Source organism: Candidozyma duobushaemuli (assembly GCF_002926085.2).
Source record: "Candidozyma duobushaemuli strain B09383 chromosome Unknown G_B09383, whole genome shotgun sequence".
In the NCBI taxonomy this organism is placed as follows: Eukaryota; Fungi; Ascomycota; class Pichiomycetes; order Serinales; family Metschnikowiaceae; genus Candidozyma; species Candidozyma duobushaemuli.
Genome location: NW_020289896.1, coordinates 118651 through 133248, shown reverse-complemented (window position 1 = coordinate 133248; position 14598 = coordinate 118651). Strand labels below are relative to the sequence as shown.

Here is a 14598-nt window from a genome sequence, read left to right as displayed (position 1 = left end):
ACGGGTGCAGCACCGTATCAGTACATGGATAGCTGAGAGATGCACTAGGTCAATTGGGTTAAAATCAAAAAAGGTTTTTTTTTTTTTTTTTTTCTTTTTACTAATATCAAATATTTCATTCCTTAGCTCTTCCTTTGCTTATTGAGCCCGAGTGAGGATATCGAAAATCAAGCGATACCTCGGTGGATTGGCTGATGGAGACGATCAATACAATACGACCCTACTGGAAGCCTTGTTCTATGATGACACTTTAAAAAGATTTATCTGGAATTAATTGCGGTGTAATTCAAGGTTCAAGATTAAATGAAATGCGTTTGAACCAAAACCATACTACAGAGATTTTCTTGTGCAAGCACCTCACAACTTGAGTGAACACCATACTATCATCTGTTATCCTAGTATAGCTAAAATGAACCTCCCGGAGATGCAGCTCCTCAATCCAAAGAAATACAAAAATAATCACGAAACGATAGAATTCATATTAACATGGTTTCCAGAAACTCCGAACTGCCTCACAGAACCTTAACCTCACTCGATCGATAAGATATGCTTCATACAACTCTAAGAACGAGTATCAAAAACACCTCAGATATCTTCAATCTCAATTGAATTCACTAAATTTTCCTCTAGTACGTGCTCTAAAGACCGACCTCGCTCACAAGTCATCGATACGTTCAATAGACGCCGTGCGTATGGTGGATCTGCTGCCACAGCAAAACACAGATTCCAGGGCAAACAAAGCAACTCATCTCAAAACTCTTAAATTTATACAAGTCTGTTTCTTGAACCCGAATTTCTATTCAATTTGGGCCGGAGCCGTACCATCACGTGAAGTACCGACCTTATCTCACTACTCATCCACACTTCTCAACCACCATGGAAAAACAACCTTTGCTTCCTAAAGACACCAAAAAGTGGTCTTTCAAGGAGTGGATCACCAGCTGCGTGCCTTCACCGGCTGCAGACATCAACGATGACGAATTGTCGAAAATGCTCGTTTCAGAAAGCCCGCTGGACAGGGACCCTCTTCCAGAACTTCCTACTCCGGAGTGTGTTGTGTCTGAATTGGATGCTGGAGAGAAGCTTCAGAGACTTCGGAAACTCATGAAAAGGCATAACATTTCTGTTTACATTGTTCCCTCTGAGGACGAACACCAGTCTGAATACACCGCTGTGGCAGATAAGAGAAGAGAATACATCTCGGGTTTCAAGGGTAGCGCTGGAATTGCCGTGGTGACCGTGGATGATCCAGAAACTTTAAGCGGAGAAGCTGCCTTGTCGACAGATGGCAGGTACTTTTTGCAGGCGGAGAAGGAGTTGGACAAGAAACACTGGAAGTTGTTGAAACAAGGCCAGGTCGGTTATCCCAGCTGGCAAGAGTTTGCACTCGAACTGGCGTCCAAGAGCAAGTTGTCTAATGTTATTTCTGTTGATCCAAAGCTCTTGAGTCTTTCTGTGGGCCAGTACTTCAGCAGTACCCTGAGATACAGAGGTGTGGTGTTCAAGCCATTTATTGACTACAACTTGATAGACAAGGTCTGGGGCGACGAGAAGCCCGCTAGGCCTCAGGACCAAGCATACATATTTACCCCACAGTATGCTGGTGAATCAGCAAATGAAAAGATCTCGAGGGTCAGAGAGGTCATCAAGCAGAAGGAAGCATCCCATTTGGTCATCACCGCTTTGGACGATATCGGCTGGCTTTTCAACTTGCGTGCCGACAATTCTATTCCATTTTCGCCTTTCTTTTTTGCCTACGCTATAGTGACCTTGAAGAAAGTATACTTGTATGCTGAGGATAGTCTTCTCGAATCTGTGCAAACATACCTCCATGCAATCGATACTTTGACGGTCAAGCCCTACAAAGCTTTCTACACGGACTTGGCCACTTTCAGAGCCACCATATATGACCACTCCTTGCGTATCATTTTGCCAGCTAAGAGCGCTTGCAACTATGCTCTTCTTTCCTCGTTGCCTCTGTCGGTGTCCAGACAAACGGTTATCTACGACTCCATTGTGACCGTCCTCAAGTTGACGAAAAACAAGACGGAGCTTTTCAATGCCAAAATAGCACAGGCCAAGGACTCCCTTGCTTTCATTATATTCTTTGCCTGGTTGGAGAACGAGTTGATCCATAAGCAGAGAGAAGTTTCCGAGTACGAGGCAGCTCAAAAAATTTTTGCAATTCGCTCCAAACTACCTCATTTCAGAGGCTTATCATATGAGACCATCTCTTCAACTGGCCCAAATGCTGCCATCATCCATTACGCCCCTACCAAGGAAGACAATGCCATAATCGATCCAACGACGCCTTACCTAATTGACTCTGGAGCCCACTACCTCGAAGGAACAACTGACATCACAAGAACGTTCAAGTTTGGTCATGAAGGTATCACACCTGAAATGAAGAAATTCTTCACTCTAGTGCTCAAGGGCCATGTTGCTGTGGCTACTGCTAAATTCCCAGAGAACCCTTCTGCGGGTACGATCTTGGATTCCTTCGCTAGACAACCACTCTGGAATGAAGACTTGGATTTCAACCATGGAACCGGTCATGGCGTGGGTGCATTTGGAAATGTTCATGAAGGTCCATTATACATACCGCTGGGCGGTGGAGACGTGAACTACTTCAAGGAGGGTGCAATTGTCACCGATGAACCAGGCTACTACGTGGATGGAAAGTTTGGTTTCAGAGTGGAGAGTGAACTAGAGATCATTGCTTCCGATCCTGTGAAACCTTACAGAGGCTCTAACTTCTTAGCATTCAACTACTTGACGAAGGTGCCTTTGGGTCTTAATCTTGTTGATCCTGGCTACCTCAGTGCTGTGGAGAAACGGTGGATCAACAGCTACCATAAGTCGATAGTCGCCGATTTTGGCACGAAGCTTCTTGATCTTGGCGAGTACCGTGCTTATGCCTGGCTACAAAAGGAAACTGTCCCAATAGTGTAAATTAAACCCTCCTGAAATGATAGTAATAATACATGCTTAAAGTAAATGGTCATTATTTCAGCTCAAATGATGCTGAGTAGAGTGGGGGGAAACCGAGGTTCTTTCCCCGGTTCTGTGGTTTGGAGAATGCCGGTCTCTGGAAGCTTCCGGGCTTTCTTAAAGCCGATCTGCCACCATAATTGGTACTTTCTGCACCTGTGCCAACTTTGTTGGAAATGAAAGGCAGCGGACCCTTTGGTAAAGGCCCAGGCGCCTCTTCCTTGACAGACGACACGGTGCTTCTGTACAGCGGCATCTTCAAACCAGCGTTAAGGTAGCTTCCTGTGGTTGCATTAGATATGGAGCTCCTCAACTGGTCTATCTCGGATTGGATACGAGACATGGAATTCTTGTCCTTCTCCAAAAATTTAGTGCTCAGGTCTGCCAACTTGACTTTTTTATTATCGCTGTTGACAAAATCGAGACCGAGCCTTTTCTGTGAATTCCTAAGGATCTCTAACGCAGACGCTCCCTTCACTCCGGACGCACCTCCTGTCAATGCTGAGATCCTGCTGAGAACATCCTTAGTGTCTGCTGGTTGTGCTGTGGACGAATCTTCTGTTTTGAGAAGGAATGACAATCTGGAAAAGTCCCCTGTTTTCACCGCAGAGTCTAAAATCGAATTCAAGATCAGCGTGATAGCATTGGTGACTGCCTTTCTGTCTGTCACGCCCAATGTAATGGCGTATGAACTGGAAACAACCGCCAAGTAGGCAGAAGCTGCAGTCATAATGGACTTGGAGTCCTCTCGAGCCCCGATTTCGCTCACTAGGTTGAAACCAGTCGTCAAACGATTGATGAACACACTATCATGTGCCAATGTGCTTGGGTTTTTCGAGGATTTCTCCATGAGCTCTTCTGCGAAGGCCAGGTTCTCAGACGACTTGTTGCCCTCCTTCTTCTGCTTAGCCAAACGTTTCTCGCGTCTGGCGTGAAACTCTTCCTCGATCCATGTCTTCTTCTCTGGAGTATTCTCCTCACCAAACATCACGTTAGCTCTCTTAATCACTCGGGAACGGAGGTCATTATCCTTGTTGCGTTCGATATTACCTTCCCTCCACTTTTTCTTTCGTTCTCTGTTGTCGATGCGAATGCGCTCCTTGTATTCGTCAGATTCTGTATCCGGCTTGACACCTAACACAGCATTCTTGCCCCTCAAGCTTCCAAAAGAAGTCAAGCTGTTGAAGATAGAAGTATGAAATTCAAGCAAATTGCTGGGTTCGGGTTTGGGAACTTGGACGGTGCTGACGATCAGAGGGACATTTTCCTTCGAAAGAAGAACCTCCAGAATGTTGTCCAAAATCACAGACGACTTTTGAGTCGTATCAAGATCACTGCTTGTGAGAAACTCTTTGGCGTTCTTTAAACTCTCGACGTGGAAATGGTGAACTTCTGGGGTCTCTCTAAGTGAGCTCGTGATTTCTTGCACTATAGCACTGGTGTTCACAGTGCTTTTGTTAAGCATCAAAGCGTTGGTCATCTGACGAATAAGCAGCATCAAGTTCTGCGATTGACTTCCAGATTGTATATGCTGTGACAACGAGGAAAGGATGTTAGACAAATGAGGATTAGACTGTGTCTTTTCTGCTTCCACTGGCTTTTCAACGACAGGCTTCTTTGCACCCATGTTTGATCTGTGGAAAGCCAAAGTTTCAGCGATGGAAAGTGACTTCCTTGGTTCCTCTGCTGGCTGAACATCTTTCTTATTGAGTGCATCCTTGACGGAAAGTGCTGCAATAGCAGCTGCCGTAGAGACAGTCAGATCTTTTGCTGAAGCTGCAGCTTCCTTCACTTCTGGTGGAAGAGCAAGCTCAGGCTCTCCTTCGAAAGACGTGAGAAGCTCTTGTGGGTTCTGCATGGCCATGTTGAAAGCGTTCTGAAAGATCTCGTTCATTTGCAAATTCTCCAAGTCATGTTCCTCCGGCTCTTGCTCTGTACCCTTCTGAGGTGCCTTGCGGATCGCCGTTCTGACAGCGTTGGCAAGAGCACTGGAAATGGCTGAATCGTGGTGTCTTTCCTCCTCTTTATCGGCCTCCTTCTGGAAGTGCATCAACACATTATCGTCAATCAGTGGCACATCGACCTTTCGGCTGTGCTCTTCACTACCTTGCACTTGGTTTGTGATTTCAGCGGCCAATTCCTGAAGAACATCTTTCGGAATAGCACCCTCGACATTCTCAGATTCGCCCTCGCCGGCCATTTGCTGCACAACATTAGACACTAGTCCGGCTAGATCAATGTTGTGGTCTTTGCCTTCAGAGATTGACTCACGACGGGCCTCTGCAAATGTTGAAAGTGCCGCATGGAGTTCGTGATCTGATGATTTTCTCTCGTGGCTTGGCTGATTATCTTCCACAAGCGACTGAAAAGCTGCACCAATAGCATCTTCTAGATTAGTGTCGTCTTGGGCAGCTTCAGACTCGTGGTGTTCCAGCTCTTGACTCTCTGGCTCCTTAGATTCTCGATGTTCGGGTTGTTGTTCATGTTCCTGCTCATATTTGTGATCCGACGAGTCCTGCTCCCCACTATCCTGTTTATCCAGGTTGAAATTATCTGCTATGCTCTTGAACGCATCCCCAATGACATCTTCAAGATTGAGCTCCTCGGGTTCCTCTTTCACGTTATCTGATTCAGGCTTCTCTGGCTCCTTAGATTGATCAATTGAGGCAAAAGCCTGTGACACAGACTCTTCTAGATTGAAATCATCGTCCTTTTCTGCATGATCATCATGTTGTTCGTCTTGGTGCTCGTAATTTCCAGATTTGTCGTTATCTGGTTCATCTTGATGTTTGTTTTCATCAATAAATCCAAACTGCTTAAAGGCATCACCAATTGCATTTTCTAGCGCCATATTGTCTTGCCCATTGGGGTCATTTTCATGGTAGCCAGGCAGGCTGGGCCCGGAAGCTGGCCTGTTATCGTTTTGAGACATTTGATAATATGGGGTACAGCTTATCGGTCACAAGGGCTCTGTGACTGTTTTTTTTTCCTTCTCATCGGAGGTGTTGGTACTCGGAGGTGCATGTGCAGGAGACACCAGGCCGACCACATCATACCGTTGATTTGGCTGGTGTTTCTGAAGTTTGGTTTGTCAAATAGGCAAATGCTGCAGCGGAAATTTCATAAAAATGCCTTTTCAGTGGTTTGTCTTTCTTGGATTTGAATGTGTGGCCAAAATAGTAAGTGTCCTGAGGTGTTGCCAGAGAGGAATTACATGGAAGTAAGAGGATCTAGGTAACACGACGTATTCGTAGATAAGTTTTAGCTTGCTTCCTCCTGACTGTGAATCTTCCTATGTCATCTTCGTTTTTTTTTTTTTTTGTTCAATTCTTGGATTGTATCACCCGTCATTATGGCTGCGAAAAGGACCCTGTGAGGCTCAATGAACCCTGATTGAATGGGTACGTGCAAGACTTAAAACCTCTAGATTCGTTCCCGATAATATAAATTAAAATCAGAGACTGCAAGCTTTAAACGATCTCTCTTCTTCCCGTCAACCAGCTTCTGCAATGGGCAGGTTTTTCAGCCACCTTACCAAGAGATGACATGGAATACACATACATGATTGAATAAAATAAGCGACGGTTTTATCATTCATGGTTTACAAATAATTTGTGAGATATTGGTATTCTAGCTGGCCTTAAAGCTCACCACTAGACGAGAACCCACATTCTTCACATTACGCTTTAAGCTTTCCATTGTGGCAGACTTTGAACAATATACTTTCACGAGAATCTTATTCGGTAAGGGCGAATGAAATTCAAACACTTTAAGGGCAAACTGTATATCCTCATGCCTAAACAGATTCGAATGGCAGAAACCTCAATTTATTGTCTGATCCTTGGATTACTCCTCTACCACAAGCGATTCATCAAGCTCCCCTGAACTTAGTCTGACTATCCACTTTAAACCTGATCGGAAAGCACTTTTTCAAAGCTTCATCAAATAGATAATTTACTATATCTAGATCGGTATAGAATACGGCAATGATGGCCCAACTTCCCGATGCTCATATTCGTCTAAGTAGCTTGCTTGTTCATCATGTGAATCCAACAAAATCTCAAAGGTGTACCCGTCAAATCAATTTCTTTGATACCGTCTACATATAAAATATCAAATTCTGGACCCACCTTGCCAAATCTGAAAAATTCATTACGTAATTCCTAAAAATGTGTCGATCGCCACTCGTTATCGCATATTGCAGCCAAGGTACAAATCAGCCCACGCAATCTCAACAAAATTGCAATGAAAAAGCCGTAGATCATAAACAATCCCAAGGTAATGAAAATGACACTAATCTTAGATCAACTTAATAACTCTCGGTGGGATCTAGGGATGCCCAAAAGTAGAGCTTGCTGGGAGGACGTGCACATAGTCAAGGTGTAGACATGATGCTCAACCCACAAGCACACAATTACAACCACAATGCAAGTAACCTTCAGAGACTTGAAGAAGCAGACGGTGCAGGTCGACGTCGAGCCCTCCGACTTGGTATGTCTAAGATGATTTCACTTTTTGAAATCCAACTAACCTCCAGGTCCTGCTGGTGAAAGAGAAAGTTGCCGCCGCCAAGGATGTTGATCCACTGCAATTGAAGTTCGTCTACTCGGGCAAAGTGCTCCAGGACGAGAAGCAATTGCAAGATTTCAAAATCAAGGAAGGCGACTCCATCATCTTCATGGTCGGCAAGAAGAAAACACCTACTCCTCAGCCCACTGAAAGCAAGCCAGAGACCAAGGCTCCAGAGGCTAAGGAGTCTACACCAGCTGCTTTTACTGAAGCCCAGGCTCCTCAGGCTGCTGAGAGCACTCAGGGCGGCTCCACGGCTGCTGACTTTAGCTCTGGCTCTGAAAGAGAAGCTGCCATCCAAAACATGTTGGAAATGGGCTACGAACGTCCTCAGATAGAACAGGCCTTGCGTGCTGCGTTTAACAACCCCCACAGAGCCGTTGAGTACTTGCTTACAGGAATTCCCGAGTCTTTGGCTGCTCCTCAGCCCGCTCAGGCTCCTGCTGCCGCTCCGGCTGCCACAGCCCCTTCTGCTGAAGCTGATGTTTCCAGAGAGGAGGACCCAGAGGCCCACGAGAACTTGTTTGAGGCTGCCGAGGCTGCTGCTGCTGGTGAGTCGGGTGCTGAAGCCCCTGAAGAGGCAAATCTCGACGACCACAGCAGCCAATTGGCCACGATCCGTGCTGCGCTCCAGAACAACCCCGAGTTGATCCAGCCCATGTTGGACCAGCTTGCGGCATCGAACCCTCAGATTGCTGAGATGATCGAGCAAGACCCAGAGGGCTTTATGAGACACTTTTTGGGCACCGGCGGCGACGACGATGATTTGGGCTTCGAGGTGGAAGGTGAAGGCGAGGGCGACCAGGAGCCTGGCACCGTCCGCATTGCATTGACAGAGCAGGACGAGAGCGCCATCAACCGCTTGTGTGAGTTGGGCTTCGAGCGCAACTTGGTGATCCAGGTCTACATGGCTTGCGAGAAGAACGAAGAGGTGGCCGCCGACATCTTGTTCCGTGACACATAGACGACGACGCAGAAGCTGCTGACCAATGTATACTATATCCGCATTAAGGCGATGCTACGCTAAAGCTATGGATGATGTTGTACTTCTCGGGTGAGGCGAGAGGGGCGTTTCCAGGACGAACCACCACCACGGCCTTGAGTCCGGCCTCAATGGCAGCGTCAACCTCTCCGGCCACGTCGGAGTAGAAGGTCAATTCACTTGCCTCCTGGCCAATCTCCTTGGTGATCTTCTCGTACGACGCCTTCTCCTGCTTGTACCCTGCGGTGCTGATGTCAAAGTAGCCACTAATGTATGACGTCAAGTCCTTCAGCTCTCCGTCAACGTCCACGTGTTTGAAAAGAAGCACCTGGGCAGGAATTGAGCCTGACGAGTAGATGTAGACCTTGTTATCGGACTTGATGAGATCTATAGCGTCTGGGTACACGGGGGCCTTGATTTCGCCGTTTTGGTAGCCCTCCTTCCATACAGTTCCTTGGAATGCCTTCAAGTTGACATCCTTGATGTCCCTGGAAACTAGATCGTTGATATGAGCCAAAAGGGCATCTTTTGATTGGGTGACTTCTTCTGGAAAACCCAGAAGCGTGGTAGATAAGCCCTCAGTGGGTTTTATAGGAAAATCGACCGTATCCAAATACTCAGGGGCCTTTTTGACGAAGTAGGGAAACAAGACCTCCTTCACAAAGCTGATCGGGCACACAGTGCCCTCAATGTCGAGAATGACCGTAGGCATGGGTGGTTAGTGGTAGTTGGAGGTCTATGTAGGATTCTCATGAGCCACACTAGGGACCAACCACATTGATTCCAGGTGCTTTACTGAACTAAGTGGTTTATGCTATCATGACAGGATTCTGGTCTATACTAGGAAGATTCTCCCGTGGAGGATTTGCCTTTTGGATGCAAGGCGGCAGCAAAATCGAGGGTGCTCGAAAAGTGACCATCAAGGTGCAATTGACCATATCTGTGGAAGAGGCTAAACAGGAGATTGGGGGTCGCCGGAGGTTGTACATGCCTGTTATGGGGCAATTGGAAAAGGCCCGCGGGTGAGTGGAGGTTTTTGATTTACGGTGGGAGGTTTGGTGATTTGGAGGTATTGGACTATGAGAAGTGGTACATCAAGGCACTATGTCTACTGAAAGCTTTCAGTAAGGTTGACGGAATCACAGATGCTCAAGCCTAACTGAAAGAGAATCCCATCCCCTGCTGATTTTGAGCATCTCGATTTCAAAAGTCAGTGTTGGTGACTACCTAGCCTACACTGGTATCAGAGGATATAAAGACTTGCCAGAATGCTGACCGCAAAATGGTACCCATGGAGCATTTGTCTGGTTGTTAGGCGAAGTTTGAGCTCTCTGGCTGATTCACTGACTTCAATCGATTGATATGCTCCATCGGCCATTGTTCCTCCGATGCCACTGATAAGGCTGCCATACTAGCTACATAAGGTGAAACACCGTTCAGCCTCGTTTGAGCAAACTACATCTCAGCCAGCAAAGGATGTCTCCTTCGCCTTCCTCTGAAACATAATCAAACACTATTTCAGACATCCACTGCCCTAGTCTTATCTCACCTAAACCACCCATTTGCCCCAAACTGCCCCCTCGACTTCTTTCCAAAACCTTCCAAATCGGCCCTCTACCCTCCTTCCCAAAATGTCAGCACATATCCAATTTCCCTAGACGACGCGCAATTTCCCTGGACGACGGCTGTAATCCAACTCACCAGCCCACGTCAAGGCTGCGAAACTCTTTCGGTGCATACTCGCCAACGCACATGCACGCAAGCCCCGTTCGTCGAAAATCCCCGAAAACACAAAAGACCCATCCAATTCTTCAAAATCCCACTTTTTCACAAATCTTTCCACTTTCTCAAACCGGCTCCAGCAGACGTATCTGGCAACCCAACAGTGCGCATGGCACATGACAGATGCATTGCTGATAGTCTCAGTCAGTATTCACAACCAGCAGAATTCCACCACTCCAACTTCTTTTAAAGCACTCTCCATGGCGCTCCCGGACGAGCAGCTCAGCTATATCGACCGTGACGATATCCACTCTTTTGCCAAAGCCTTGGTATGGGATGACGATGACTTTGTCTCTTCGGGCAAGTACTCCGATGTCAAGCGAGAGGCTGAAGCGATAGACGCCCAGGGCCTAGAAGAGAACTCTGTGGCTGTCGGCAACTTGCCGAGAACGAAAACGAAAAGACTGGATAGTCTCAAGGGTCTGGAGAAACCCACAATGATCACCTCGGCGTCGGACTGGTTTCCGATAACTGGGTCTCAAGATAAGAAGAAGGACAAGGAATTGTCCACGAGGGACCGCTTCACCAACGAGTTTCGCCACTCGGCATCGTACACCTTGCTCCGCTGGCCTGTTCTAGTGTTTATCATAGGCTGGGTGTTGGTTCTCTGTGTATTTTACGCCATTGTCAGAGGGTACGTCGCATTGTACGAATACCTCTTTACGTGGACGGGTCAGCGGAAAGTGCTCAGACAAAAGCTACGGCTGTCAAAAACGTACGAGGAATGGGTAGAAAACGCCAAAGCATTGGACCGCTTCTTGGGTCTAGATGAGTGGTCGTCTCACACAAAGTTCTCGTACTACGACTACAAGACAGTCCAGAAGACCATCCACAAGATCCGTGTTTTGCGTAAAAAGAACGATGTTTCCAACTTAATGGTCTTTTTGCAGGGATGCCTCAAGAAGAACTTTGCAGGTATCGAGAACAAACAGCTCTATAGCCACCGGTACTACGGCACCAAGGACCTTGTACACGAGTACGTTGACGAGGTGATCAAGTGTATCGATTGCGTTACCAACGCTGGCACGCAGGTCGTGCTGGTGAAAAAGAAGCGTCAATTCTTCAAGGTGGTGCTGAAAAACTACGGTAAATCGGCCTTGTGTCTCAGTGGTGGCGCCTGTTTCGCCTACACCCACTTTGGCATTGTCAAGGCGCTTTTAGACAATGACGTGCTCCCGCTGATTATCTCTGGTACATCAGGCGGAGGGCTTATCGCCGCTTTGGCATGCACTAGAACAGACGAGGAGCTCAAGCAGCTTTTGGTACCTGAGCTTGCGAAGAAAATAACCGCTTGTGAAGATCCCTGGTATGTGTGGGTCCCAAGATTCATTCGTACCGGAGCTAGATTCGACGCCGTCAGTTGGGCCAGTAAGTCTTGCTATTTTACTAAAGGCTCTCTCACTTTCCAAGAAGCATATAAAGCTACTGGGCGTCGTCTTAACATCTCCACTGTTCCCGCTGAACCTCATTCACCGGTCATTCTTTGCAATTCCATAACCTCCCCAATTGTATAATATGGTCATCGCTTTTGGCCTCGTCTGCTGTTCCGGGTATTCTCAACCCCGTGGTATTGATGACTAAGAACAATGATGGTGAGGTGGTGCCGTTCAGTTTGGGCAATAAGTGGAAAGATGGCTCTTTGCGTACGGACATCCCCATCAATGCCCTCAACACGTATTACAACGTGAACTTCTCCATTGTCTCACAAGTCAACCCCCACATTTCCTTATTCTTCTTTGCACCAAAAGGAACTGTTGGACGCCCTGTTGCCCTGCCAAGACGGAAGACCAAAAATCAGAGGTTTGCATCGCTTAGAGGTGGTTTTATTGCTACAGCGCTAGAACAGCTTTTCAAACTTGAAATCAAAAAATGGCTTGAAATTGTCAAGACCCTCGATCTCCTCCCTATGTGGCGTGAGCAAGACTGGCTGAATGTGTGGCTTCAGCGCTTCACAGGTTCTATAACTATATGGCCCCGCAACAAGCTCAAGGATTACTGGTACATTCTTCTGGATCCTTCCGAGGCCCAGATGGAAGAGTACTTGCTCAAGGGCGAGCGCAGTATGTGGCCTCGTCTTCTCTTTGTTAAGCATAGACTTGGTATTGAGCGTGCTATCGAGAGAGGCAAGAAGCGCTCTAATTCTGAGAAGACCCTTGATGCCACGCAGCTCTCCCCAACAAGCTCCAATGCGGTCCAGTCAGACGACTTCTCTGAAGGACCCGCTAAGGACCTTCTTTCTAGAGCTAACCTCAACAAGAGTGATGTGGAGTCCACAGACGATGAAATTAGGCGCAACTTCGCCTCGCCTTTTGATATAAAGTATGGTCGTGACGATGACGATGATGATGACGAGGATCTGTACACGGACGATTTAGAGTATCTGTCTGACGAAGATCCAGAAGTACAGCCGAGGAAGAGGAAGCCCAATGGAACAAAAATACGCAGAAGCACTACCGCTTAACCAGCTAATGTCTTTGCAACTAGCGAATTGAGCTTGTTTGTGTCACCTAGCTCGCCGTCCTTCTCTATGATCTGATGCACATACTGATACACCGCTTTCATGGCTGTCGGTATAGACTGCTTCTGTTGCGGAGTGAAATCAGAAAGCACAAATGATGCCATTGTGTCTTTGGACGCACCTTGCGGCTTTGGTCCAACGCCCACACCTAGCTTATACACGGTATGCGGAAGCGAATACACCTCTTTCTGCACCGCTTTGATGCCATTGTGAGACTCGTTCTTCTTCAATGCTTGCACACGCACCTTGGGGAGGTCCAACTCGAAATCGTCATAGACAACTACAATTGTACACTTTCCCACACGTTCATTGGCCAAGAACGCTCGAAGCAGGGCACCTGACTCGTTCATGTATACGTTAGATTTGACAAGGACGAGGTTATCTAGTCTGGTGATGGAGTACTTCCCACGCTTGACTAGCTGTTTCGTCTCGAACGCGTCCGCTAGCTCTTTGAGGACAAGGTGTCCTACTGAGTGTCTGGTCTGGGGCCCCGGGTTGCCTATAGAGAAGAAAACTATAGTAGTAGACATGATTAATGGGTTGCTAGTAGTCGTAGAGCTATATATGTACGTGGCTGTGTGCAGGCTCTTCATAAACATGAGTCACTATAGTCGCCACCGGCCGAACTAACATCATGATAATGATTTCGAATGTTTCGTGATGTTTTCTTGTTTTAAAAAGGAATTCAAATTGCTCTGTTTGAGAGTCGTTTGTCTTGTTGGTCGGGGACTTGTGTGCACTCCAGTTGCATACTTCACGACGCCAAAATAGAGCTACAACTAAGAGTTTCTGTCTTTTCCCTTATTCACCATGAGCGATGATGGTGAAGAAACTCGGCGTATTTCTGACAAGCAAGAAACAGAAGTTTTGCAAACCCCCGAAATAGACGCCGAATCAACATCAAATGCCCAAGAACCCTCTGGTCTAGAAAATCCAGAAGAAGACGATGAGTTTGGTTCTTTCGACGAGGCGTCATTTGACGAGTTCCAGGCTGAAGAACCTCAAGAAACTCAAAGCAATCAAAATGCTACCTTCAGCAGTGCTGTTTTCCAAAGCGAGAGTCTTATAAACCAGAGAGTGGAAGAGACCCTTAACAAGATCTTCACCATTACCGAACAGCAAAGCCACCAGGAGAATGGTGAACTACTCAGCGATGCTGCCAAGGAACAATTCAGCTCACTTTCCAAAATCCCACATCTACTGCCGCCAAATTGGCTAAGGCTGAACATCAGACATAAACTACTAGTGAACCTTGGTATACCGATCGACTTGGACGAGTTGGAAAAGGGCAGTGTTGCCCAAATGAGTCATCCACCGACTCATCAGCGTAAGAAGTCAATTTCTGAGCACGACATTGACTGGACAGGATTCAATGTGCCCAGCATTGAGACATTGGGCTTGGATGGGGAGAAGAAGAAGCACCTCTTGACACAAACGAATAGCATTCTCGACGACATTGAAGAGTTCAATCTTCAAAACACATCAAAACTCTTTTTGGAGAGTTCTGCTGATGAGGCGTTGGAGGAGAAGCTTAGCAAGATGAGAGAAAACTACAAGCATCTTCTTGAGCTCAGTGCGGTATGGCAGGACCAGATACGTGAATTGAAGAACAGCCAAGAGATGTATGAGCTGGTGGTGCAAAATATGGTCGGCTACAGCCAGAGACTTCGGCGGAAGGAGATCTTGGACAATCTCAGCCGCAAAAAGCTGAAGAAAGGGAAACGTTCCTTTTGATAGTACATTTATATACAAAGCA

At 46.9% G+C, this 14598-nt stretch overlaps 8 protein-coding genes across 8 annotated transcripts; 5 read left to right on the top strand and 3 right to left on the bottom strand. All coding sequences in view use genetic code 12, as the record gives it.

Annotated features, from left to right (window-relative positions):
• Positions 1 to 876: 876 nt before the first annotated feature.
• Positions 877 to 2952, top strand: CXQ87_005058 (uncharacterized protein; the record flags this gene model as incomplete). The annotated part of the gene is made up of 1 exon (XM_025483487.1): positions 877 to 2952. One exon carries the CDS (start codon positions 877 to 879, stop codon positions 2950 to 2952), a length of 2076 nt encoding a protein of 691 aa, XP_025335722.1.
• Positions 2953 to 3004: 52 nt separating this feature from the next.
• Positions 3005 to 5923, bottom strand: CXQ87_005057 (uncharacterized protein; the record flags this gene model as incomplete). Its single annotated transcript, XM_025483486.1, has 1 exon — positions 3005 to 5923. One exon carries the CDS (start codon positions 5921 to 5923, stop codon positions 3005 to 3007), a length of 2919 nt encoding a protein of 972 aa, XP_025335721.1.
• A 1493-nt stretch (positions 5924 to 7416) lies between these two features.
• On the top strand, positions 7417 to 8524 carry RAD23 (Rad23p; the record flags this gene model as incomplete). Its single annotated transcript, XM_025483485.1, has 2 exons — positions 7417 to 7482; positions 7529 to 8524. The coding sequence occupies 2 exons, from the start codon at positions 7417 to 7419 to the stop codon at positions 8522 to 8524; spliced, it is 1062 nt and encodes a 353-aa protein (XP_025335720.1).
• A 43-nt stretch (positions 8525 to 8567) lies between these two features.
• On the bottom strand, positions 8568 to 9254 carry CXQ87_005055 (putative acireductone synthase; the record flags this gene model as incomplete). The annotated part of the gene is made up of 1 exon (XM_025483484.1): positions 8568 to 9254. The coding sequence occupies one exon, from the start codon at positions 9252 to 9254 to the stop codon at positions 8568 to 8570; it is 687 nt and encodes a 228-aa protein (XP_025335719.1).
• A 1270-nt stretch (positions 9255 to 10524) lies between these two features.
• CXQ87_005054 (patatin-like phospholipase family protein) lies at positions 10525 to 11838 on the top strand (the record flags this gene model as incomplete). The annotated part of the gene is made up of 1 exon (XM_025483483.1): positions 10525 to 11838. The coding sequence occupies one exon, from the start codon at positions 10525 to 10527 to the stop codon at positions 11836 to 11838; it is 1314 nt and encodes a 437-aa protein (XP_025335718.1).
• A 59-nt stretch (positions 11839 to 11897) lies between these two features.
• On the top strand, positions 11898 to 12785 carry CXQ87_005053 (uncharacterized protein; the record flags this gene model as incomplete). Its single annotated transcript, XM_025483482.1, has 1 exon — positions 11898 to 12785. One exon carries the CDS (start codon positions 11898 to 11900, stop codon positions 12783 to 12785), a length of 888 nt encoding a protein of 295 aa, XP_025335717.1.
• A 64-nt stretch (positions 12786 to 12849) lies between these two features.
• On the bottom strand, positions 12850 to 13372 carry CXQ87_005052 (uncharacterized protein; the record flags this gene model as incomplete). The annotated part of the gene is made up of 2 exons (XM_025483481.1): positions 12850 to 12856; positions 12903 to 13372. 2 exons carry the CDS (start codon positions 13370 to 13372, stop codon positions 12850 to 12852), a joined length of 477 nt encoding a protein of 158 aa, XP_025335716.1.
• Positions 13373 to 13652: 280 nt separating this feature from the next.
• CXQ87_005051 (uncharacterized protein) lies at positions 13653 to 14576 on the top strand (the record flags this gene model as incomplete). The annotated part of the gene is made up of 1 exon (XM_025483480.1): positions 13653 to 14576. The coding sequence occupies one exon, from the start codon at positions 13653 to 13655 to the stop codon at positions 14574 to 14576; it is 924 nt and encodes a 307-aa protein (XP_025335715.1).
• Positions 14577 to 14598: the final 22 nt, after the last annotated feature.